This window comes from Taudactylus pleione, unplaced genomic scaffold (genome assembly GCF_031769625.1).
Source record: "Taudactylus pleione unplaced genomic scaffold, aTauple2 ptg000040l, whole genome shotgun sequence".
Taxonomy (NCBI): Eukaryota; Metazoa; Chordata; class Amphibia; order Anura; family Myobatrachidae; genus Taudactylus; species Taudactylus pleione.
This window is the reverse complement of record NW_028284442.1, coordinates 20,954,290-20,978,113: the sequence shown is the minus strand read 5'-3', so window position 1 is coordinate 20,978,113 and position 23,824 is coordinate 20,954,290. Positions and strand designations below refer to the sequence as shown.

The window sequence follows — 23,824 nt, the reverse complement described above, 5'->3', positions numbered from 1 at the left end:
CTTAAGATCCAGCAAAAGAGCCCAGATCATCACGTTTTATCTACTTGATGGCGTACAGAAACCCTACGTTGCAAAACCAAATATTTCAAATTTGATTCATCAGCCCATAAGACTTCAGTAGTCCACTGGTGGTGCTTCATGGCCCAGGCAAGAATCTTTTTCTTATTTTGCCACTTAGCCATAGATTTCTGTCAAACCTGCAGCTCAAAGTCTTCTCTTCACAGTTAAAACTTAGACTTGCCTACGTTGATTGGTGTTACCTCCTGTGAGACATCTATCGCATAAGATGTGGTCTCTCAAAAACTTGTCTTCTGATTTTGTAGTGGCTTTAAACCTGCCTGACCTCTTCCTGTCAAGAGTTTACTCCAGTTTCCAAGTGCCTTTTAATGGTGTAAGACTGTAATCACTGACACCTTGGCTTTATCTGCAATTTCTCTAAAAGAAAGATCTACACCTTTAAGGTCTGTCTTCCTTTGTTAATGTTTTTGTTTCTCACCATTAATATAGCAATATACTACTTCCTGCTGTGTAATATTGTCCAAATAACACTTCAGAAGGTGTAATACTAATAGTATTTTTCAACACTGCTTTTATATTGACAGGGAGGTTGTAATAAAGTAATTAGTCAACAGAATTTGGGACACATGTAGGAAATGTCTGCATCAAGTTTCCAGGCTTAATTTACTTCCACTGCTCCAAAACCCATTACTTGGTCTATGAAAAGGCCTTTTTTATAGCTGTGAGATTTACATTGTCTTTTTTTGTTTGTTTGTTTTTTAACCTCTAGCAGTTCAATGTAATAGTAGCAGGGAATATCCATTTTGACTCAGTAGATGTAATTGAACAGGTGACTAATTCATGTATTCAAATCCCTTGGTTGTTCAGTAAACAAATCTAATCCTTTACAGTAGGTTCATCAGATCACTTCAAACTGCTCTTCACAGATTAAATCCATAATCCTTGCTGTTGTTCATTGATCTGTAAATACAACTTAATAGGAGCCAGTATATGAAGATCTATATTTGCACTGCTAATATTCGTATGCTTTAAAAAAGGGGAGAAACATAACTTTAGTGTACGAAGTAAGGACAATGGAGACTAATAAATGCAAGCATTATTTGTTATTTAATTAAATGATTATAAAGAACTTGCATCTAGCATGACTGTTCAAATATACAATTTAAAAAAATATTTTAGAAGCAGTGTGTTAATGTGCAATGTTTTTAGACTAAGGGGCATTTTCAATCAGACGCGAATAGTCCCGTACTTTTCACCAACATCACTGGTTTTCCATGCGAAAAAGCATCACGCGCGTCCCCGCTTATCCCCGTATTCTATTAGAAATCGGCGAAAACGGCACCCGCCGAAAAGTGCTGTCAGATTTGGGGAAATCAGCCTGACACCCCCCAAAAGATGCACTAACATTGGGGATCATGGTAGATGCCCCCGAATAGCCCTGCTGAAGCTATTTGGGGTACTTAAATGCTCTCATTAGCTGCTAGTTAGCGTATATGCAGAAGTGGTGGAGAAAAGCATTTAGCAGGTTTTTTTTGGTGAAAATAACTAGTCCCAGCAAATTTGGGGTACATGAAATTGGGTGCAAGCATGGTTAAATATCGCAAAAGTGAGGTTTTAAAAAACGTGAAAAACACACCTTCAGCATGCACCTGCAATAAAAAAAACACCTCCCCAATACTTGCAGACCCCCAAAGTCTAATTCGCAAGATTTAAGTTTGTACCCCAACTTTGTACTTTTTCGCCCCCTTTTTCAATGTAAATTTTTGGGGTCTTATTTTAATTTTTGTTTAGGATTTTTTTTACGCAGATTACCTTTGGGGACCTGTCCTAAGGGTGCAGGGTGGTTTCCCCACCTTTGCACTCCAATACCGCAATTTCTGCATTTTACTTCGACAGCTATTCATAGGCAAAACTTTTCCGCCGGGTACATTGCATTGCGCTTTCACACCAGCGAAAAGTCGCCACAATTGAATACGGGGATAAGTTTCCGCCTGCCGAAAAGTCCCAATCGGTGAAACTTTTTCGCAGAAAAAGACTTTTCGCCGCTAATTGACTACGGCCCTAAATATTCTGAAATCCAAGAGTGAGTCAATTTACTTGGACTGTATTTGTTTGAGGAAGTGTGACTCATTGCTGTCCAGATTTATTGGAGCTACTAGCTGGTGATCCTTCTTCACTGACCAACTGTATACACTCAGTTTATTAGATACATCTGTTCATTAATACATATATATCATCAGCCAATCATGGGGCAGCAGCTGCATGTATAGAAGCATGAAGACATGGTCAAAAGTTTTAGTTGTTGTTCTAACAGAATGGGGAAGAAATATGATCTAAGTGTCTTTGACTGGGTCAATTGTCAGTGAACGGCAGTTCTGTGGGTGAAAATTTCTTCTTATTGAGAGAGGTCAAAGGAGAACGGTCATACTGGTTCAAGCTGACAAGAAGTAACAGTAAGTCAAATAACCAAATGTTACGCACAGCTGAATTCTAGAAGTGGTTAGGCTACTGCAGCTGAAGATCACACAGAATCCCACTCCTGCCAGCTAAGAACAAGAAAATGAGACCAGGGTGGGCATAGGTTCACCAATACTGTACAGTTGACGTTTGGGAAAACATGGTCTGGTCTGCCAAATTTTGTTCTGCAACATGCAGATGGAAAGTGTTCTAATTTGGCATAAACAACTTGAATTCATGGATCCATATATACTGCCTTGTGTCAGCTGTTTGGGCTGGTGGTGGTCACATAATGGTGTTGGGAATCTTTTCATGGCACATATTAAGCCCTGTAATACCAAATGAGCATTATTTAAATGTCAGTGTCTACCTGGGTATTGTTGCTAGCCATGTGCATCCCTTACTGGCTACAGTCTACCCATCTAGCTAATGGCTACTTCCAGTGGGATAACGTGCCATGTCACCAAGCACACTTTATATCAAGCTTGTTGCACAGGCATGACAAGGAGTTCAATGTACACCAAGGGTCTTCTCAGTCTCCACATCTCAATCCAATAGAGCACTTTTGAGATGCAGTGAAACAGGATACTTGCAGTAAGCATGTGCAGCAGATAGTAACCTGGAATAGTGACAAAAGTAGCAGGACCAGCCTTACCTTTGCCTTCCCCAAGAGTCCTCTGAAGCAGGTCATGTTTAGCCTGTAGTTTTGTGATGAGATTGCTTCCTTCTAGATGTTCCCTGAACTTCTGCACAGAAAAAGTGTGAGTGAGATTTCACAGATCTCTTATCAAACAAAAAGAAGTTACAGAACACAAGAGGCCTGATGAGAGTTGGTCACAAGTTAGTTGAATTTTAAACTGCATGTAAAAATAATGTGTTCATGCCTATATGCTGAGCTGTATGCATCGCAAGATATGTGCAGATTGGCACCAGAAGTATACAAGTTCCCAGTTCATGTCTGCCACATACATGGGGTAAATTCAATAAGCTGCGAGTCCCCTTGCAGCGTGCGTTATTATATGCTGCACTTACTGTACCTCCCTATAGGGGTGCTTACAAAAATACACGAGTCCGGGAAGAGATTGGGCCATGAGTTGAGGTGCATTTGCCAGTGTTTCCACACTGTTACAACAGCAACTCATCCCTCTCGCAGCAAATTGAATTGATCCCTTACACACTGGACAATTTTTATGAACAATATGAAAGATAACGATTTTGTTGAATATATCGTTCAAATCGTCCAGTGTGTATGAACTGAACGACAAACTGTGCGCGCTCCTGCGGGTCGTTATCAATATCCCCAGTCGTATGTACATGCAGCGCAATCTGGGGATATCATCAACAATACCAGGCTGTCGAATGCAGCATGGCCCCGCTTCCCCCCCCCCGCCGTTGTTAGTCGTTGCCGGCATCTGCAAGGGTGTATGCACTTGCGGATGCCGGCACCCCCGCCGGGTCAGTCGCTGCCGAGGCCGCTCCGTTCACACATCGTCCAGTGTGTACGTAAGGGGTTTTAGACTTACAGATGTGTCCTTATACACCTCAACATAAGACGCTTGGCGCGAGCGAGCTGCCAGGTCCCATGTGACTCAGCTTGTGCTGGATGTCTTTTCCTCTAAAAAATGCGTATTAGCCACAATTAGATGCAACAAGCCACTTCACAAGACTGCACTGATTAATTTGATATGCGACACTTGTATATCTGTGTGCGAATTATTTTGTATATGAAGTACCACAAGACTTGGCATGGAAAAAAGCTGCGGCCGCTGCATCATAGCACTTCGTAAACAGATTCAGACTCAGAAGCACACAGATATACAAGTGTTGCATGTTGTCACATCTGTTTGCAACTAAAACGCATTTTTGGGCAAAAAAAGACCCTAGGTGCAAGCAGCCTCTCAAGAGATCTGGCGCGCTGAGAAGGGCTGTTTGGCGCAATTGCAGCAATAGTGTATGAGGACACATCTGTAGAACCATATTTACACTTAGGGCCTGATTCAGCAGCGTACGCAATAGCGATTAACCATGCAGTTGATCGATTGTTTGCCATTACTCATGCGTACAAGCCGCACTGTGCATGCACAGCAATAGCATTGCGATGACAGACGCACAAAGGAATCCATCTCAAAGTGAGTGACAGGATGTCAGCGCTTGGTGGGTGGTGACGGGGGAGTGGTCGGAGGAACGCAGGTGTGCGTTTCATGGGCGTGCATAAATTATCCACTGTGATTGCATATGCAGCATGAGAGCTCTCTGCGTGCGACGAGACTTGGTGACGGCAGCTGGTCAGACGTGCTGTAAATGTGCGTGACTGGCCGGTATAAGTCGATGGTACCAACGTACAAGCTGAAGTGCAAGGTTGAACAGATATGAGAAAGCAGCAGGGGGCACCTTTATGCTGGCTGAGGTGTGGCAGACATTAGCATATTTTCACAGCTGCATTGCATGCGATTTCACAGTGTGATCTGTACTGAAGGCCCTTAAACCCTTTTTTTTTTTAGAATTTATTTTGCTTTCAAAATAGAGATCTGCCATCAGTAACTTAAAAAGAAAAACCTCTAGGGTACGAAAAAATATGCACACAAGGGAAGAACAGATCACTTATTGGCATCAGCAGTGCATTTACAAACAGCCAATCAGAAGCAGTTCGCTAATGTAGGCGAACGCCAACATCATCATCACCAAATATTTCCATCTAGCCGATCACCCACAAAATATACAGCTCTATCAAGTGTATATGTGTCGGTCTTCACAGTGGCGTAACTATAAATTTTGCTCCCCCCTGCCAAAAAAATTTCTGACCCCCCCCCCCCTCCCTATGCAGTGCCCCAGGTAGTGGTCCCCCTATGCAGTGCCCCTTACATAATGCCCTCAGTAGTAGACCCCCTTATATAGTGCCCCCAGTCCTAACCCCCCAGCTGTGCCCCCAGTAGTAGTCCCCCCCCCCAGCAAAGCCTCCAGTAGTAGTCCTCCCCCAGCAATGCCCCCAGTAGTAGCCCCCCACCAGTAATCCCCACCTATGCAGTGCCACCATTAGTGGTCCCACCAGTGCAGTGCCCCCATTAGTGGTCCCACCAGTGCAGTGCCCCCAGTAGTAGTCCCCCCCCCCCAGCAATGCCTCCAGTAGTAGTCCCCCCCAGAAATGCCTCCAGTAGTAGTCCCCCCACAGCAACGCCCCCAGTAATAGCCCCATCAGCAGTGCCCCCAGTAGTAGTCCCCCCCCAGCAGTCCCACCCAGCAGTGCCCCCAGTAGTAATCCCCCTCTCTGCAGTGTCCCCCAGTAGTGGTCCCACCAGTGTGCAGTGCTCCTAGTAGTACCCCAAGCAGTGCCCTTAGTAGTAGTCCCCCCCAGCACTGCCCTTAGTAGTAGTCCTCCCCACCCCAACACTGCCCTTAGTAGTAGTAGTCCCCCCCAGCAGTGCCCTTAGTAGTAGTCCTCCCCTCCAGCAGTGCCCTTAGTAGTAGTCCTCCACCCCAGCACTGCCCTTAGTAGTAGTAGTAGTCCCCTTAGTAGTAGCAGTCCTCCCCCCCAGCAGTGCCCTTAGTAATAGTAGTCCCCCCCAGCAGTACCCTTAGTAGTAGTCCTCCCCCCCAGCACTGCCCTTAGTAGTAGTCCCCCCAGCAGTACCCTTAGTAGTAGTCCTCCCCCCCAGCAGTGCCCTTAGTAGTAGTCCTCCCCCCCAGCACTGCCCTTAGTAGTAGTCCTCCCCCCCAGCACTGCCCTTAGTAGTAGTCCCCCCCAGCAGTACCCTTAGTAGTAGTCCTGCCCCCCCAGCATTGCCCTTAGTGGTAGTAGTCCCCCCCAGCAGTGCCCTTAGTAGTAGTCCTCCCCTCCAGCAGTGCCCTTAGTGGTAGTCCTCCCAGCAGTGCCCCCCGCCCGGCCAGACACACACAAAGATAAGAAAACTCCGCTTACCTTGATCCCCGCTCCGGCATGCTCATCCGTGCAGCGTCCTCCCGGGCCGGCCCGCTCTGCCTGATAGGAGAGACATCATGACGTCTGTCCCTTCACGCACTGCAGGAGCCGGAAGTCCGGCTCCCGCAGTGGGCTCAGCAGCCGATGAGAGTCTGACAGACTCTCATCGGCTGCTAAAACAAACGACGCTGGCGGCTGTGTGTTTGTTGCTAGTAGTGTAGAGCGGACGGCACTTATGTGCCGTCCACACTACCGCCCTGCCTAGGTGACAAACAGATGCTAGAGGTCCAGGCGGTGGCCATTTTGGGAGGGCCGTTTTCTGCAGATTTCATGCGGAAGGCCAGTCCGCATGGAATCTGCAGCCACCTTGCCCCACAAGCCTCCGCGCCCCCAAGTCGCTGCGGGGGCTGTAGTTACGCCACCATCTTCAGCTATTTGCAATTGCACATGCCCTTACTACTATATATTCAGACCATGTTAGAATGCTCCTTCCCTACTCTGTATTGCCTCAGGCCCAGGTAGGGGTACGTGCCAGAATCACATGCCAGAGCTATGCATGCAGCTGCTGTTTGGGCATATGAGGAAGGATTTCACACAATATTTGCTAAGCAAGATGGCGTAGTACTCACTACATATCAGCCCCTAGGAGCGGTGTGGATTTCTTACCATGAAGTAGAACTGTTCTGTCTCTTGCTGGTTTGCTCTCCTTTTTGCAATACTGGGTTTGCTCAGATACGTCTCAGACACTGTGGATCTTACTGACTCTGTGGAGCGGCTGTGCTGAAAGCATTCCGACACATCATAGTCCTCTATAGTGACCATGTCTTGAATGGTCTGGAGAGTGGCTTCTGTGGTTTTCTTGATCTACAAAAAGGAGTTTCTTCCATAACTTATTTGGGAATCTTAGTACATTTTAATGGTAGTGGGAATTTAATTCATGGTATGGAAGAAACCATTATTATTATTATTATCTAGTCTAATATAAAACTAGTGCGTTATAAATATAAGCATTGCACTGATGTTACATAAATATAACTGCCTTTATCATCTGTTTGACCTCGTGGTATAAATAAATAATAATAAAAAAAAATTCCCCTTAAGGTACAACTATGTAGAAGTCAATGTTAAATTGTAGGACACGGTTATATTTATTGTTCTGTGCTATCATTTCAGAACCTGTCCAAACATGTAATGACTTTCAGGTTGACTGCTTTCTGTAGAGAATAAATTATATACTGTTGAGCAGAGGTCATTAAATAACCAAATATTTGTAAATAAAGTTTGGACTGGACAATGAAATTCAGCAGGGTATAATCTGCATGCCCATTGTGCTGTGGTACTGAAGGAAACAGCACTGCACAGTTGGCTGTGTGCTATAAAATAGCAGGACTTACTAGACGTAATGCAGAATATGGGTGGTGCATGAATTGCCTGGTATCAATTACACAATGGCCTCTCCTCATGGACAGAAATCACATTCAAACTTGTTATTACCTCTTCATTCTCAATTTTCAGCGTTGCCAGTCGAGACTGAAGTTGCTGATACCGGAGGATAAGTTCTCCCTGTAGTGGTTGCTGAGCACTGACCTGACAAACCTTAATTGAAAAAATACAAAAATACAAACCCATCACATTTGGAAATCTCAGTTGGACAGCAGCAATTTTAAATAATGCTATGGAATAATCCCAAAACAATGAAACGGAGCGTTTCATTGTACTAGTTCCTCACATCTTTTATACATTTGGTCTCTTCGTCGGAGTCATCTGGAGATGCAAAAACATGTTAGCTTAGGGGGTTTTTGTGTTTGCTTTTTTTGGCATGTGTAATGCAGCTGTTGCTATTTGATTATTTCACTATTCACAACTTAGATTTTGTGACACACTATAGTCACAGTACACAAAGTGGAGAATAAAATACCTAGAATAGGCTTTGCCATTCTTAAAGGGCCACTGACACACATACAAAAACATCAGGCTTCTATTGACCAATTGTGTTTAGAGATGCAGTGCAGCCAGTATAAGGTTGGGGATTTGAAATGTTTGTTTTAGCAAATGTTAGTTTAATTCTTACAATTTTGTAAGATGAATCCTGATATAGTTGGATAGGTTTTTATGCATAAAATATACAGATTTTTTTCATTTTTAGAAAAACAAAAGAGAAAAAGATTTTGTTAGTCTTTCTAGCTTAATTTAAAAAACTTTTTTTTTTTTTACATCCAAATCATAAAATATGGTTCTGTATTCAACATGCAATCCACATTATACATTCATTAAGAATGGATTTTCTTCTTTCTGACCTCATCACCAAGGTGAGGTTGAAACTCAAATTTCATTGGTGGGCAGAAAGCGGTGGGATACATCTCCATAAATCTTTGCTTGTCATTCCTGGGTTCCAAGTTATCAACTGCATTCTCTATGATGTCTAAACCTTCATGCCGTGAAGTCTCAAGGTTGTATTCAGCTGAGAGATAGGTTCTCATGGCTCGATTTAGACTTGCATGGTACCCCAGGTCACTGCACTGCAAACACACACAAAAAAAGGATTCATAATACTGAAATCTAAGTACCTGCCAAAAATCACAAATGGGAATGTTCAGCATATGTGTAGGATGATACAGTTAAAAGCATTAAGCATCTGTTGAAACAGTACCAAGAAAACAAATCAATCTGAGATGGAATGAGATTAGTAGTATTTTATTGCACTGTGTCAATATACGCTGAGAGGCATAAGATACATTAAAACAGTTACAAACACTTTGAAAATAAAAGCTCTAAACCAAAACATTAGTGTCAAAACAATTCAATGGGAAATAGAAATAAAATTCATAGTGGAAACTGGAAACCAGACTTGGCACCTTGTTTCAATTTTCATTTCACATACAGCACAGTGTTATTTCCCATTTTCAGCAATGCCAGCTGTTTAGCTCAGCCAAGTTGGATGATGAACTGTGAGCACATTTAAAACTTTATTTTCCAAAATAATTGCACATCATGAAAGAGGAAGTTGTCGTTTTGGCAGTAATGCAGGATGCACTTCAGGTATTGCTGTGTCATATGCAGCATAGAATACATTAGAAGCAGTGCCCCATAACAGCAAATGGTTTATGGCTTGTACACATGAAGTGGTTGTAGAGCAGCATATGGTCCGTGACGCTGTGAACAGTGTAATCACTTGTTAAAACGGTGATCTATTGTTTACAATAACAAGTACATGTTCAGTACTCCTATGAATACTGCACAGAATGTGGGCAGTGTGAGAGACAATGAGCCTGACGCAGCGGGGATGTCCAATGCAGTAGAGCGGTTTCTCGTATCTGCATGCATCTGAATCGCACTGCGCATGGTTTCAATTTTGTATCTATATAGTCGAAGATCGAATTTAGATGCACAGTATCATGTAAGGGGCGTTCCTGGATGGTGACTTGGAGGTAAGAGGGTGGTGGCTAAAACGACGCAAAGAAATATTGAGTCTTATGGGAGTGTTGCAGGCGTGTTAACGAAAACAGTTGCATACAAAGATGGACTAAGCGATATTTCAGCATCTACAGATGCTGACATTGGGCATTCAGTCCTTGCACATTTAGATGAAGGAATGTACACCAGGGAAGGGCTTTGTAGTGTCATTTGCATAAAGAAGCAGACCCTCCTGCTGCAAAAGATGCTGCTGTGGCCCTGTCTGTGTCCAACTCAGAATCAACCCCAATGTTTCTTCGAAGACTAAATGGCTTAAATAGATGAATATATACCATACATAACAGATAGATGCATGAGATGCATCATTGTTTTAGTCAGTAGTTTGCCCACATCTTCAATATGGGGTACAGAAAAGATCATGTGGGAGAGGCTTCAACAACCCCAGTAGCAGTTTGAGGATCACTTGATGTGGACAATTAGTGGAAGCACGGGACCTAATGGGCCTGGGAATAAGAGAAGCACAGAAACAGAAGTGGACAAATTTGTTGGTACCCTTACAGCTCATTGAAACAAGGCTTCATTCCTCCTGAAAACTGATTAAATTAAAAGCTATTATCTCATGTATACCTGCATGTCTTTAGTAGGTCACAGAATAAAACAAACACTTTTAAGAGATGCATTATTGCTTATCCTCCAAATATAAGCTAAATTGGCCTGGACAAATTTGTTGATACCCCTTAGAATAGATAATACATACAAGGAATATAGTGCTATGTCAAACTAATTGCCTTCTTGAATTAGCATCACACATGTATTCAATCTTCTAATCAGTCACTCAGTCTATTTAGATGGAAAATAGTAGTCCCTCTGTTGTTTGGTATCAACATGTGCACCACACAGAACATGGACCAAAGAAAGCAAAGGAGAAAGTTGTCTGAGTAGATCAGAAAAAAATTATAGATAAGCATGTTAAAGGTACAGGCTGCAAGACCATCTCCAAGCAGTTTGCTGTTCAGTCCATTGGACTATAGCTAACCTCCCTGGATGCAGCCGTAAGAGGAAAATCGACCCTTGATTAAAAATTAAGAGTTATGGTAAGAACTTACCTTTGTTAACTCTATTTCTTCGAAGTCAATAGGGTCCACAGGGGTACCATGGGGTATAGTTGGTTGGAGTGAGCCGTGCACCAAACAGTTAGAACTTTAGCTCCCAAGATGCACCAGCCCTCCTCCATATATACCCCGCCTACAGGTACAGGCAGCCAGTTTTGTAAACAAGCCCACGTGAGGAGTAGGAGAGAGAAGGAAGAACATTACTCTCAAGAAACACACTCACAAAAAGATGAATGAATCAGTGACCTAGAGAAAAATACCCAATGAAATCACGTGCGTCAGGGTGGGCGCCCTGTGGACTCAATGGAAATAGACTTAACAAGGGTAAGTTCTTACCATAACTTAATTTCTTCTTCAGGGTCCATAGGGGGTCCACAGGGATTACCATGGGGCCTAAAGCAGCTTCCCCTAAAGGGTGGGGACACTCCTGAGCAGAAAGGAGAATCCAGCGCCCAAAGGAAGCATCCTGGGAGACAAAAGTCTCAAAGGCAAAAAACCTAAGGAAGGTGTGGACGGAACCACACACTCTTCAATCAAAATGAAAACCCCGGGATACCATTTATGGAAGGTAACCAATCCGGGTACTGAGGACAGCTCTGTCCTAGATAAGAATAAAAAGCAATAACCCAGAATACCCTAAAACCATAGTCATAACCTCTGGGTGAGCACCCTTAAAAATAAAGAGTGCTAAACTCTGTGACAGATGCAGGCTGAGGAAGGCGTCCTCGCCCCAATCATCGTCCTGACCACAGAGCTAGAGAAACTTTTGGCTCTTAAGAGGGATGACTCAAGAGCCACGCCGTCAAAGACAAACGAGGAAGGTCCGAGTGCAGACAAGGACCCTGTGCTAACGGGTCCGGCAGTAGAGGAAGTAGAAAAGGAGTGTCTATGGAGAGACTCCGTAGACCGGTGAACCAGTGGCTCCTATGCCAGGCTGGAGCTATCAGTATCACCGTGCCACTTCTTCCTGCTTGAATTTCCGTAGAACCCTTGAGAGGAGGGAAATCAGAAGAAAAAAAAAAAGGTATGCAAGATTGAAATTCCATCGCCCTGCCAGAGCATCCTCAAAAGCTGCTGAGGGGTCTCTGGACCCATACTTGGGGACCTTGTGGTTGTGACGCGAGGCCATCTGTTCACCAGGAGTTGAAAGACATCCAGGTGAAGAGCCCATTCCCCTGCTTGTACATCCCAATGGCTTAGGAAGTCCGCTTCCCAGTTGAGAACTTCCGGGGATGAACACAGCAGAGATTGCCGGGAGAGAACGTTTGGCTACTTCCCACATGACTGCCCGACTTCATGTGCCTCACTGATGGTTGAGGTAGGCAACTGTGGTTGCATTGTCGGACTGGATTTGGACCGGCCAGCCCTGGAGAAGGCGTTGCACCAAAGTGAGCGCTCTGTACACAGCTCGAAGCTCCAGGATATTTATAGGCAGGTGACATTCTTGAGTTGTCCATCATTCCTGAAAGGTATGATGGCCTGTCACCGTGCCCCATCTGCGAAGGCTGGCATCCATAGTGAGAAGTTCCCAAACTGGAATCCAGAAGGGGCGACACTCATCCGGATGGGACGTCTGTAGCCACCATGGAGGGGGAAAGCCAAACCTCCGGAGAGAGGAGGGTCGTCTGAGATCGGATCATATGATACTGTCCGTTCCACCAGGAGAGAATCAATTGTTGAAGGGGCCTGGAATGGAACTGTGCATATTCCACCATATCGAAGGTGGATACCATGGATCCCAGGACTTGCATTGCTGAGTGAATGGATACTCTTCGATTGCGAAGCAATTTGCGCACACGCAATTACAGTACCGGAATCTTGTCTGCTGGCAGAAAAATCCTCTGTACCAGAGAATCCAGGAGCACATCAAGATGCACCATTCTCTATGTTGGAATGAGAGAGGGCTTTTTCCAATTGACGAGCCATCTGTGTGCTTGCACACAGGCAATGGTCAGTTGGATATGGCGTTGTAAAAAAGCCTGTGACTGTGCCAAAATTAAGAGGTCGTCTAGGTACAACAGGATTCCGACTCCCTGAAGCTGCAGGTAGGCTGCCATTGTCTTGTTAAATACCCGAGGGGCCGTTGACAGACCAATTGGCAGTTCCTGAAACTGGTAATATTGCTGCACAGCAAACCGTGGAAATCATTGGTGGGATGACGTAATAGGCATATGCAGATACGCATCCTAAATGTCCAGGGAAACCATAACATCCCCAGGTTCAATTGCCAGAAAAATAGCTCGTAAAGTCTCCATGCGGAACTTGGGCACTCTGATAAACCTGTTGAGGTTCAGAATAGGCCAATGAGACCAATTCGGCTTCTGAATCAAAAAGAGAGAGAGTGGAATATAAACCAGTTCCTCGAAGAGCTGAAGGAGCAGATATTACCACACCTGAACTCAGCAGGGAGTGAATGGCTTCCTCGATGGCCTGGGCCTTGTTGGGGTCTGATGTACCTGTACAAAAAAAAAAAAAATCGCTGGGGAGGACGTCTTCGGAAAGTGAGAGTGTATCCACAAGAGACCACTTCTCTGACCCAGGCGCCTGTGGTTGTCTGATGTCATGAGTCGGTGAACCGCAGAAGTCGACCTACCAATCTGGGATCCCCCAGGAGGAGGCCCGCCACATCAGGCGGAGGGTTTGTCATCAGACTTGGAGCTGGACATCTGGTCACACAACGCTGCTTAGAACTAGACTTGTTGCCCTGGTGGTGTAGTGGGGGAGCGGACACACCAGTCACCCCACAACAGTGGCCTCCGGCTGCTCTCCACAGCCAGAGGTAAGGACTGCATCACAATGCGATTCCCCGCAAGCAGGTAATCGCCGTTATCCGGCTGCAGTCCAGGGTCTCCCAGGGAAGCGCTAGCCAAGCTCTGCTGGTGTCCGCCGTAACCACTGGACCGGTCACCGGTGTTGCGGCACTGGCGGGGGAGGTAGAAGCAGTCACACGCTCAGCACAACTTGTTCGGAAACAAAGTAAAAACTTTAAAACATAAAATAAAAGCTTGGGTTTGTCTAACATAACCCCAGTGTTCTCAAAGGTGCTACTGCTTCTGCCAGCACCAAATGAAAACTGGCTGCCTGTGGCTGGGAGCGGGGTATATATGGAGGAGGGCCGATGCATCCTGGAAGCTAAAGCTATAACTGTTTGGTGCATGGCTCACTCCAACCAACTACATCCCATGGTAATCCCTGTGGACCCCCTATGGACCCTGAAGAAAGAAGGCTAGTGAAAACTAGCTGAACTCCAAGGTCAAGATACATCAGTGCCTGATGGCACCATCCAATGCTTTTTGAGCGACAGTGGGCTCCATGGAAGAGAATTCCACAACATAAAAAAAAGTCAGAGTGAAATTTGCTTAAATGCATTTTGACAAGCCACAATGCTTCTGGTAGAAAGTCCTTTGGACAGATGAGCCTTGTGTCAATTCACATCAGCTCTATGTGCACAGACTAAATAAAACAATTTTCAAAAAAAAGAACACCATGCCAATTGTGAAACATGTAGGAGGTTCGGTTATGTTTTGGGGAGGTTGGGTATGGGAGACTGGCAGTCAGGATGCCGGCTGTCAAAAGGCTGACAGCGGCAGCCCGATGCTCAGAATCCTGACAATGGCTAGGTAAGTATCCTAACCCTCCCTCCTCATCCCGTATTCAATTAGAGGCAAAAAGCCGCGATCGGCAAAAAGTTTTCTCCACTTTCCGAAGTATTGTCCTATTCAATTCCAGGAAGTTTTCGCCTGGGCGAACACTCCATAGGCAAAAACAGGCAAAAAAGTTTCTCCACCCAGGAGCAGGAGAAAAGATGTGCAAAATCCCTATTTTGTGCTAAAACTGTGGGAGCTTGGTTCAGAACCCTTTGGCAACCCCCCTAATGACTAATTAGGCATAAAAATGTTTGTAAATTATCTTAATTCACCCAAAAAAAAAAAAAAAGTGTCATTTTTGGGGCAAAAATTTTAAAAAAGTGTTGGAAAATGGGCATAAAGTACTGGGTCAGGTATATTGGGGGCTGTATGGCTGGGACAGGTGTTTTTAGGATTGCAGGAGGCTGCAGCAGGTGTATTTAAAGAAAAAAAAAAATTTAATCTGCACTTTACAGACACAAAAATATACTAGTACCCATTTACATGTAGACCCAATTTAACTACAGCAATTATTTTTCCCAAAAGACATTGCTTTATATCAATTTTCAACACTTAAGCAAATATGCATATAACAGCCCGTTGACTCACTATATAAGATCCCTAGTGACTTTTATTAGGGCTATTGATACACTTATATATTTATTCCCCCGGTCAGTTAGGCTTTTTAGGGGGTACAGACTGATTTCCCCCCCAAAAAATCTGTCCTTTTCGCTATTCGCTGCATTCGCACATATGTGTTTTCGCCTGTTCATCAATTGAATAGGGTGAAAAGCGGGAGCGCGCATTGTGTAAGTAGGTGAAAACATTGTGCTTTTTAGAAGATTTCGGTTTCGCACAGCTAATGGAATACGGGCCTATTTTCGGCAAAAAAAAAAAAAAAATACGCCGACACTTGCAGCGTAGCATGGGACCTGGCGGCTCACTTATGCCAGGCAAGTCACGCTGCCTGCTTGCCAATATCATTCCGGAATTCTCACAGACTTGGTAGGAGAAGCTGCTGCTACTGGGCACGTGCAGCAGCTCAGTTACTCTCCTTATAGTGCAAGTTGCAGTTCTAGTAAAATCATATTCTATTCTACTGCTATTGTGGTCATGATTCACGCTGCAAGCCAAACCCTGCCCCAGCCCCTGCATTTACCTATGAAATGTAGGCGCATGGTGGGCACATCGCTGTTTTTGCATTGTGAACTGTACCTTCTGCTGGTTTGTGACCCCCACTGTCAGCTGCACTTATAGGAGTCAGCCACAAACAAGATATGATTGTTTTATCCATCTCAAAGAGGTGCAGATTTCTCCCTAACACGCCCATGTGTATGAACATTTTCTTGATATAAGGGTATAATTTTGCCATTACATACCACTGTCATAGATTAGTTTTATATCTCTCTTATTTGAAAACCCTGTAAAGAAAATCTTAAACATTTAGGGGATACTTTTTGTTACAAATAAATAAAAAGTATAAAATATTGAGAATATTTTAGCAATACATGCTAAAGTAAAAAATTTATAGAAATCTTCATTAAGGGTTTTGTGGAAGGTTATCTGTAATATGGCTATGATACTTCCAAGTGGGTGGGCGTGAAAAACCACTGTGGTTTACCTCAGTGTCTTCGTAGTGGTGAATCTCTGTGTCTATTATCACTATTTGCTTCACACATAGGAAACTGTTTCAGCATGAGATATTACTTAGACTGTAGGAAGTGGTTTACCACAATTTTTCAGAAAACTTTAGGTCTATATGATAAGGAAGAACAGTAACTACCTTACATTGCTGTAAGGACCCCCCCCTGGACCGGCCCCTGGGTAGGAGCCAGGAGCGGTCCCCCCCTCTATGTCCAAGACTCGAGGAGCGGCAGTAACCCCCCTGATGGCGGCCCTGTGCATGGCGCCCACAGGTTATGTGTAACACGACATGAAGCACACGCATCAAATGCCAGTCAGCTGTGACATCAGGACGACATGTTGAACGGTCGATCGGTCAGTGTATATACTCACCTGAATCGGCTGCTCGGCCGTCAAGTCGACCTAGTGTGTTCCCAAGCTTGAGACACATGCGCAGTCGACTATGACAGACAATGCCAGTGTGTACACCTCTAAATCAGGTCTATTATATCTTAATGTACTGATGGTAGCATCTTGTAGCAGCATTTGCATAAAGTTGCAGATGGGTGACTACCAGTAGACACTGCTGCGAGTACTTCTGTGTCCACCTCTGAATCACGACCATTATATCATCAAATATCACATGGTTAGACAAATGTAAAATCAAATGACAAAAGAAAAAACTTACATCAATTAAATCTGAAAGGTCGTGGATGTAATATTTGAAAACAGAAGCATTTGTTGCCTCCAGTGTTAATAAATATTCGTTCCTTGCTTTTATAGACTTCAGTTTGTTCTCAGAGTATTTGGCTTGACGCTGCAAATAAATAAAGCAGTGTTTATTGAAACAATTCACAGAACTTCTACAGCAGCAAAGGATGAAATCATTTTATATAATGCATGACATGAAATAGATCATCTGAAATATACAAGATGGTACAATTCTGTAAAATGAAGAATCCAGTCAGACTAATGTAGGAGCCTGCTTGGACCATTTTAGTATCCAGAAAGTAGAATGGACCCACACCCATTAAAGGCAAAATTGCAAATCCTAAAGTGCATTGCAGTAACCCTATTTAATAATGTATGCCTATGCTAAGTACAATGTGATAAAGAGGAGACATACCTTCTCCTTCATTTTCTCTATCTTTTTGACTGAGCTCCGTCTTTGGTGTTTATCCTCCAGTCGTAAATGGAAGACTGGGTCAGACCTTCCAATTTGTTTCTCCTCTTGTTTTTCAGCTTCTTTCAGTTTAAATTCTGCATTGATACTCTCTGCATGATACATGTGGTATGTTTTCATGACCTGAAGGAGAGGTATGCACATTAAGTATAAAGCACTAATAGCAGGAATGGATTTCAAAGTAAAAACATTTATTTAGTGTTCACATGCTTGAAATTGTAGGGTCACAATCTGATCATTACAACTACACATAATACTCAATTCATGATGACAAAGGCACCTTTAGTGCCAGGCTACACGATGTACATATATTTTCTGCATTGAAGCGCTCATGCTAGATAGGAAATTTCACACATTATTCACAGCACAGTGCAGAGTATGTGGATCTAGAAAAGTTTACTGATGGAAAGGAACAGTAAATTTGGTATGAGAGTGGTGGGATGGGATCATATATGTAGTCATCCACAAACTGTCTAACAGTGGTTAAGTCCAAGTGCAGACTAGCCAAATATTTCAGATATGGGCTAAAAGACATATGGCCAAACTATACAATTTTGGCCATTAAGCAGCCGGATTGGCCCATAAGCCCCTTCAGTTGAATAAAAAGGTAATGAGCTTTCCACAAATGTCCCAGTGCTGACTTGATGTTACGATTATACTAAAAACATAAATGCTGCCTTCCTGTACGGATCAGAGCATAAAAATAAATCTGCTTGTTACTACAATGTAATAAGACTTTAGAATAATGGAAGTGTACAAGAACATACCACCCAAAATATTTAAAGTGAAACTGTTAAATATACATCTGTAATTTTCTCTCATTTTGTCTGCACTTCGTCTAACGAAGATCATATTTACAGAGAAAATACCTCTTATTTCCAGTTTTGTATAAACATCAGTAGTACGTATGTGCATATTCTGCACACAGATTCATTCTGCATGTTTGCTTGCATTAATTTGATGTTGATTGATAAACCAGATGGTCAAATCATCATTATGAAGAAATCTATGTTAGAGTAGCCCTACTGAAAAAGTCTAGTGATGTTGTCTGAAGGTGCCTTGCTAGGTGTTTGGTTTGCAGGTGAAAACATTCGGGTTGTTTTAGACATTCTGAGGGTCGGCTTCTGGGGGTGACATGAGTTCCTGACACAACTTCCCCTCTTCCATTTGCTGGCCGCAGGGGCCATGAAACATAATACTTCTCACCAGAAACTGAAGTAGACGTCAGTAAATTCAGCTGTACTATGATAATCCTATAGAGCAGGGGTTCCCAACCACGGTCCTCAAGGCACACTAACAGTCCAGGTTTTAAGGATAGCCATACTTGAGCACAGGTGACTTAATTAGTACCTTAGTTATTTTGATTTAACCATCTGTGCTTTAGCATGGATATCACTAAAACCAGGACTGTTAGTGTGCCTTGAGGACCGAGGTTGGGAATCGCTGCTATAGAGTGACAAAAGTCTTCAGGGAGACACATGGAGGAGGCAAATAAAAATGAAGCAAATAAAAAAATATGAAAAAAAGAAAAAACAAAGTAAAAGGCACATGAGCAGGTATCATGCTTTTTCAACATCCTCCTGAGACCAGTAGCTTCAACTCCACAATGATAGTGGTCGCTGTGCGTCTCATATACAGAGGAGGGTAGGAGGAACAACACAGACGCAGGAAAATCTCAGCTGGATCAGTGTATGGGCTGGGGGAGGGGCTGCGGTCCAACTAACCTATGCTGTATCAACCCCCCTGGTGCGCTGGCTTTATAGCATGGCCGCCACCACTGTCCCCGACGGTCTAGTTGGAGAGCGGACGCCCCACTACAGCAATCTATGGCAGGTCTCCAACCACCGTAGGTACGGACTGCCACGTGGTTCCCCACGAGCGGGGAACCACTTTACCTGCGTCCCCGTGCTTCTGGCTGCAGTCCCGGGTCCCAGTATCGCCGTTAGTCAAGCTAGTGCCCGCCGAAATCACCAGCCCGGTTACTGGTATTATTGCGCCAGTGGGGGTAGGTGGAGCAGCAGCACAGTCGTCCTTTAGGATGCCTAGTGCTGCTTGCTCTAAAGTAAAAATAAATAAAATAAAACATAATATAAAAAGCTTGGGACTGCATGAGCAGTCCCCCTGTTATAAAGGTGCATCTGAATCCTGCCGCACTAAATGAAAAATTGAATGCCTGTGGCCAGGGGCGGGGTATATGTGGAGGAGGACCTGAGGCATCCTGGGAGCTGAAAACTTAACTGTTTGGTGCCTGGATCATTCCAACCACATTTCCCCCATGCTGTGGATCACTATGGACCCTGAAGAAGAGATTGTTCTCGATTGAACGTTTTGTATAGATCTAGTTGAATATACACTACTGTTCAAAAGTTTGGGGTCACTTAGATATTTCCTTATTTTTGAAAGACAAGCACAGTTTTTTCCAATGAAGATAACATTAAATTAATCAGAAATACACTATATATTGTTAATGTGGTAAATGACTATGCTAGCTGCAAACGTCTAATTTTTAAAGGAATATCTACATAGGTGTATAGAGGCCCATTTCCAGCAACCAACACTCCAGTATTCTAATGGTACATTGTGTTTGCTAAGCGCTTTGGAAGACTAATGGATGATTAGAAAACCCTTGTGCAATTATGTTAGCACAGCTGAAAACGGGTTTGCTCGTTAGAGAAGCTATAAAACTGGCCTTCCTTTGAGCTGGTTGAGTATATGGAGCATCACATTTGTGGGTTCGATTATACTCTCCAAATGGCCATAACAAAAGAACTTTCATGTGAAACTCGACAGTCTATTCTTGTTCTTAGAAATTAAGGCTATTCCATGCGAGAAATTGCCTAGAAACTGAACATTTCCTACAACGAAATTTTGCACATCATCACACCTTCTTTGAACACTTGGGCTCTCTTCTCTCCCAAGTAAGCATAGGCGAACTGATTGCTACTGGAGATTTTAATGCTCTTCTCTCCCGTCTTGGACAAGACTACATCTCCAAACACCCCACTTGGCAGGAGGGATTCCGCATATGCTAAAGACAAGAGTTTCTGAAATTACACAAGGTCTATGACTCTTGGAGAGTTTCTAACTCCCTAAGCTAGACACTGCTCACCCACCCCATGGCACCCCTCTGCTAGGAAAACGCCAAGAGCCTCCAATTTATTATTTAATCTCTAATGCTGTCCCACCTAAAGCTGGGTACACACCAGGACATCGAATTGGCCTTCTAGACGATCCGCCGTGCTATCTGACACCTGGTAAGTACATACACACTTACCAAACGTCTGCACATGTGTCATGATGTCACAACTGGGCGTGCACTTTCATTAGCCCGCCCAGTTGAGCTGTCAGTCATCAACGGCCTCTGCAGCAAGTGTACTGGCGGAACTCTGGAGCCCATTTTGCTGTACATTTATTTTCTTATGCTTTCTTATTAAGAACTCTATACTAAATTCCTTGCTCTCTACCCTAGACTTTTTGAGTACTTTTAGCTTGGGCATTTCTAAGGCATCCTCCTGTCAGGACAATTCCCACCTGTACCAGCCCCGTTTAAACAAATCTGCATCTCCGCAACTTTACGCAAAAAGTTATGATCTCTACACTCTACAGGCATGAGAAATAATGTGAAAGGGATTTAGGTCGGCCAACATATAAAGGCTATTGGGAAGCCATCAAAGCTGGTGTAGCATCTAGCTCAATCTCCACCATGATTAAAGAGAATGCATACAAGGTATATTTTCAATGGTGTGTTACTCCGAATAGACTAGCCCAAAAGGTATGCCTCTACCTCCCCTTATGTTAGAGGTACTGTGGACAGCTTGGATCGCACTTACGGGTTGGATATGAAATCTGACAACGGCATCCCGACAGCCAGAATCTCAACACCCATAGGTTAGACAGGTGAGTGTTTTTCTATCCCCTACCCTAACTCTAACCCTCCCTCCCCAGTGCCTAACCCTAACCTCCCCTCCTAGTCCCTAAACCTAACCTCTCCCCCCCCCCCTCAGTGCCTAAACCTTACCTCCCCCCCCTAGTGCCTAAACCTAACCTTCCCCTCCCCGCACCCTAATCCTAAATCTCCCTACCCGATGCCTAACCCTAATGCCTAACCCTAACTTCCCCTTAAGAACCCGATACTTACCTTCGGGATGCCGGCGGTCGAGATACTGGTGCCGGGTTCCCGACCTGTCGGGATTTCGGCGCTGGTATTCAGACCGTTGGCATCCTGCACGCCCGGGATGCAGACTACATCTCGTTCTTACATATATGGTGGTCCTGTCATAACATGTCCCTTTTGTAGTCCAAAGTTCTCATCCCTTATCTCAACACTCCTACCCTGCCCTGCTCAAGAGGACACTTGAACATTTAATTTAAGTCACCCTGCCGACTTAAATTTTAGCAGCTGCCAAATGTCTAATTGCCAAACACTGGCAACAGAAACACTCTCCAAATATTTCCTCCATCAAATCATATATCTAGTTTATAGCTTGCATGGAAAAAATTAACTACTACCTCCTACTAACTTAACTCTCCCTCATGCTGCTGCCACTTTCCTTACTTCTCATTTCTTTTTTGCTATGGAGCACCTGGCGACTAACCCCCTCCTACATCCCACCTTTTTATTCCCTATATTCTTTTTCCTCATTTTCCTTACCCCCACACCCTATGTTGCTTTATTAGCAGATTCTGATTATCTCTCATGTTTAATATGTTGTTTTTATATTCAACCCATTTTGAAATTGTGATCTGCACTTTTTAAATAAATAAAATATTAATTAAAAGATCTGGAATTGAATAGCCAGTACTCATCAAAAGTGATCATCACAGATGACAGGTCCATCACAGCCAGTTTCCACACAAAATTAACCACACTTTGCGATTATGAAATGTATTAAATATATTAAATATTTTAAAATCGAATCAGTAAAACAAAATCAATATTTTATGTGCTTCCACAGAATAGAAAAGTACCATTTCCATGACAGCAGCCAATGAGCTGTCTATAAAGCATAACCTGTATGCTAAATAAATACATTTCCATAAAAAGCTGCAACCAAAACTTCTTATAGAAATTACATTTGTGGCTAAAGGACAGATTTTGCACAGATAATCCATTACTACTGTAGACATTTTATGCAGTCATGGATCTTATGAAGCATGCTGTTTCAGTGTGTGTAAACATGATTATATGTGCGAGTTTATACATTTGAATGCTTAATGTGAGAACTTCCCTCTCTCCATATTGTCACATACATGGAAAATGCTTTACTTATGACAATACAGAGCAAATGTAGTGAACCAATGAGAATAATACCAATACTTTTAGGGTCAAGCTATATGCAATAAAATACACCAATAATCAAAGGACAATACATTATATACATGTTTTATGGACTGGAGTGCAGATATTTTCTGGTGCACCATAGTACTGAGAGTAGTTTTTTTATAGTGTTGATGATACAGTATTTGGAAACTTGGCCCACATGATTGATAGGATTGGATAGTTATCGCTGTACATACATGAATATAAGTACATGATATTTATATTGAATAAAAATTGTGATCACTTTTCAGAATAAACAAGACTGGGATATGACTGCTGGAATGCTACCAAATGCTCTATCCTCTTCCTATGACAAACAGTCTGCAGGCAGCCCAAGGATTTACAAGGAATGTGATTTACAAATGCAGAGGCACCAGCTGGTGCACTGTCAGAAATAGCTACACAAATACATGGATTAAAAATATTAGCATGAACATGTATGCTGGGTGCCCAACACGCATTTTAGGCTAAAGTATATTCTATATTAATTATGTATGAAATACCAAATCCTTTTACAAAAAGTTTAAAGAAATACCAAAATTAAACATTGTATGTGCCAGCTTACCTCTCTGAAGCCATAGCTCTATGTCTGGCTCAGAAACAAAGTTTTTTCCTAATAAATATATAGAGTCACACCTTTTTTTGTTCTTTTCATGCTAATAAATGCTTCAAAAGCATCATAAAAATAGGAAAATAATAGTTTATGATGATGTTTCCAACAATGTGTTTTAAAATGTTAATGTTGCATTTACAAATTTAGAAGGCAGCATGTGTTCTGCATTTGAATATACTACCAGTACAATAGATTGCATTGTAAAAAAGGACAATGCATGAGAAATGCATCTAAAAGCACACAATTGTTTTTATACACTTGCATCCATTTTCCCAGGGCACATATATATATATATATTTTTTTTTTAATTCTTAACAACTCAATGCAATATGTCACTGGAAATAGATGTGAATCCATACATTCCGTATGAACCCTGCCTGTCTAATTTTGTTTGTTCCAGGCCTGTAAGAGAAGCAAGCAGCTTTCATATGTGAACACTGTCAGATACATCAGGATGCTCCTTTCTCTAGAATTCACTAAAACCTAAAGTTAAGTTCATATATTTCATATCCTTCTTTAAAATTAGACAAATACATAGGAGG

The 23,824-nt window shown here is 43.1% G+C and overlaps 1 protein-coding gene across 3 annotated transcripts in view; it reads right to left on the bottom strand.

Annotated features, from left to right (window-relative positions):
- SRGAP1 (SLIT-ROBO Rho GTPase activating protein 1) overlaps positions 1-23,824 on the bottom strand; it is a 213,948-nt gene that overhangs the window by 63,217 nt on the left and 126,907 nt on the right. For all 3 annotated transcript variants that reach the window (XM_088454598.1, XM_088454606.1, XM_088454616.1), the window contains exons 5-10: positions 17,293-17,472; positions 16,855-16,983; positions 8,689-8,910; positions 7,886-7,987; positions 7,058-7,255; positions 3,131-3,221 (exon numbers count right to left, since the gene is read on the bottom strand). In XM_088454598.1, coding sequence (XP_088310724.1) covers positions 3,131-3,221; positions 7,058-7,255; positions 7,886-7,987; positions 8,689-8,910; positions 16,855-16,983; positions 17,293-17,472 — 922 coding nt within the window. The remainder of the gene's footprint in view (positions 1-3,130; positions 3,222-7,057; positions 7,256-7,885; positions 7,988-8,688; positions 8,911-16,854; positions 16,984-17,292; positions 17,473-23,824) is intronic.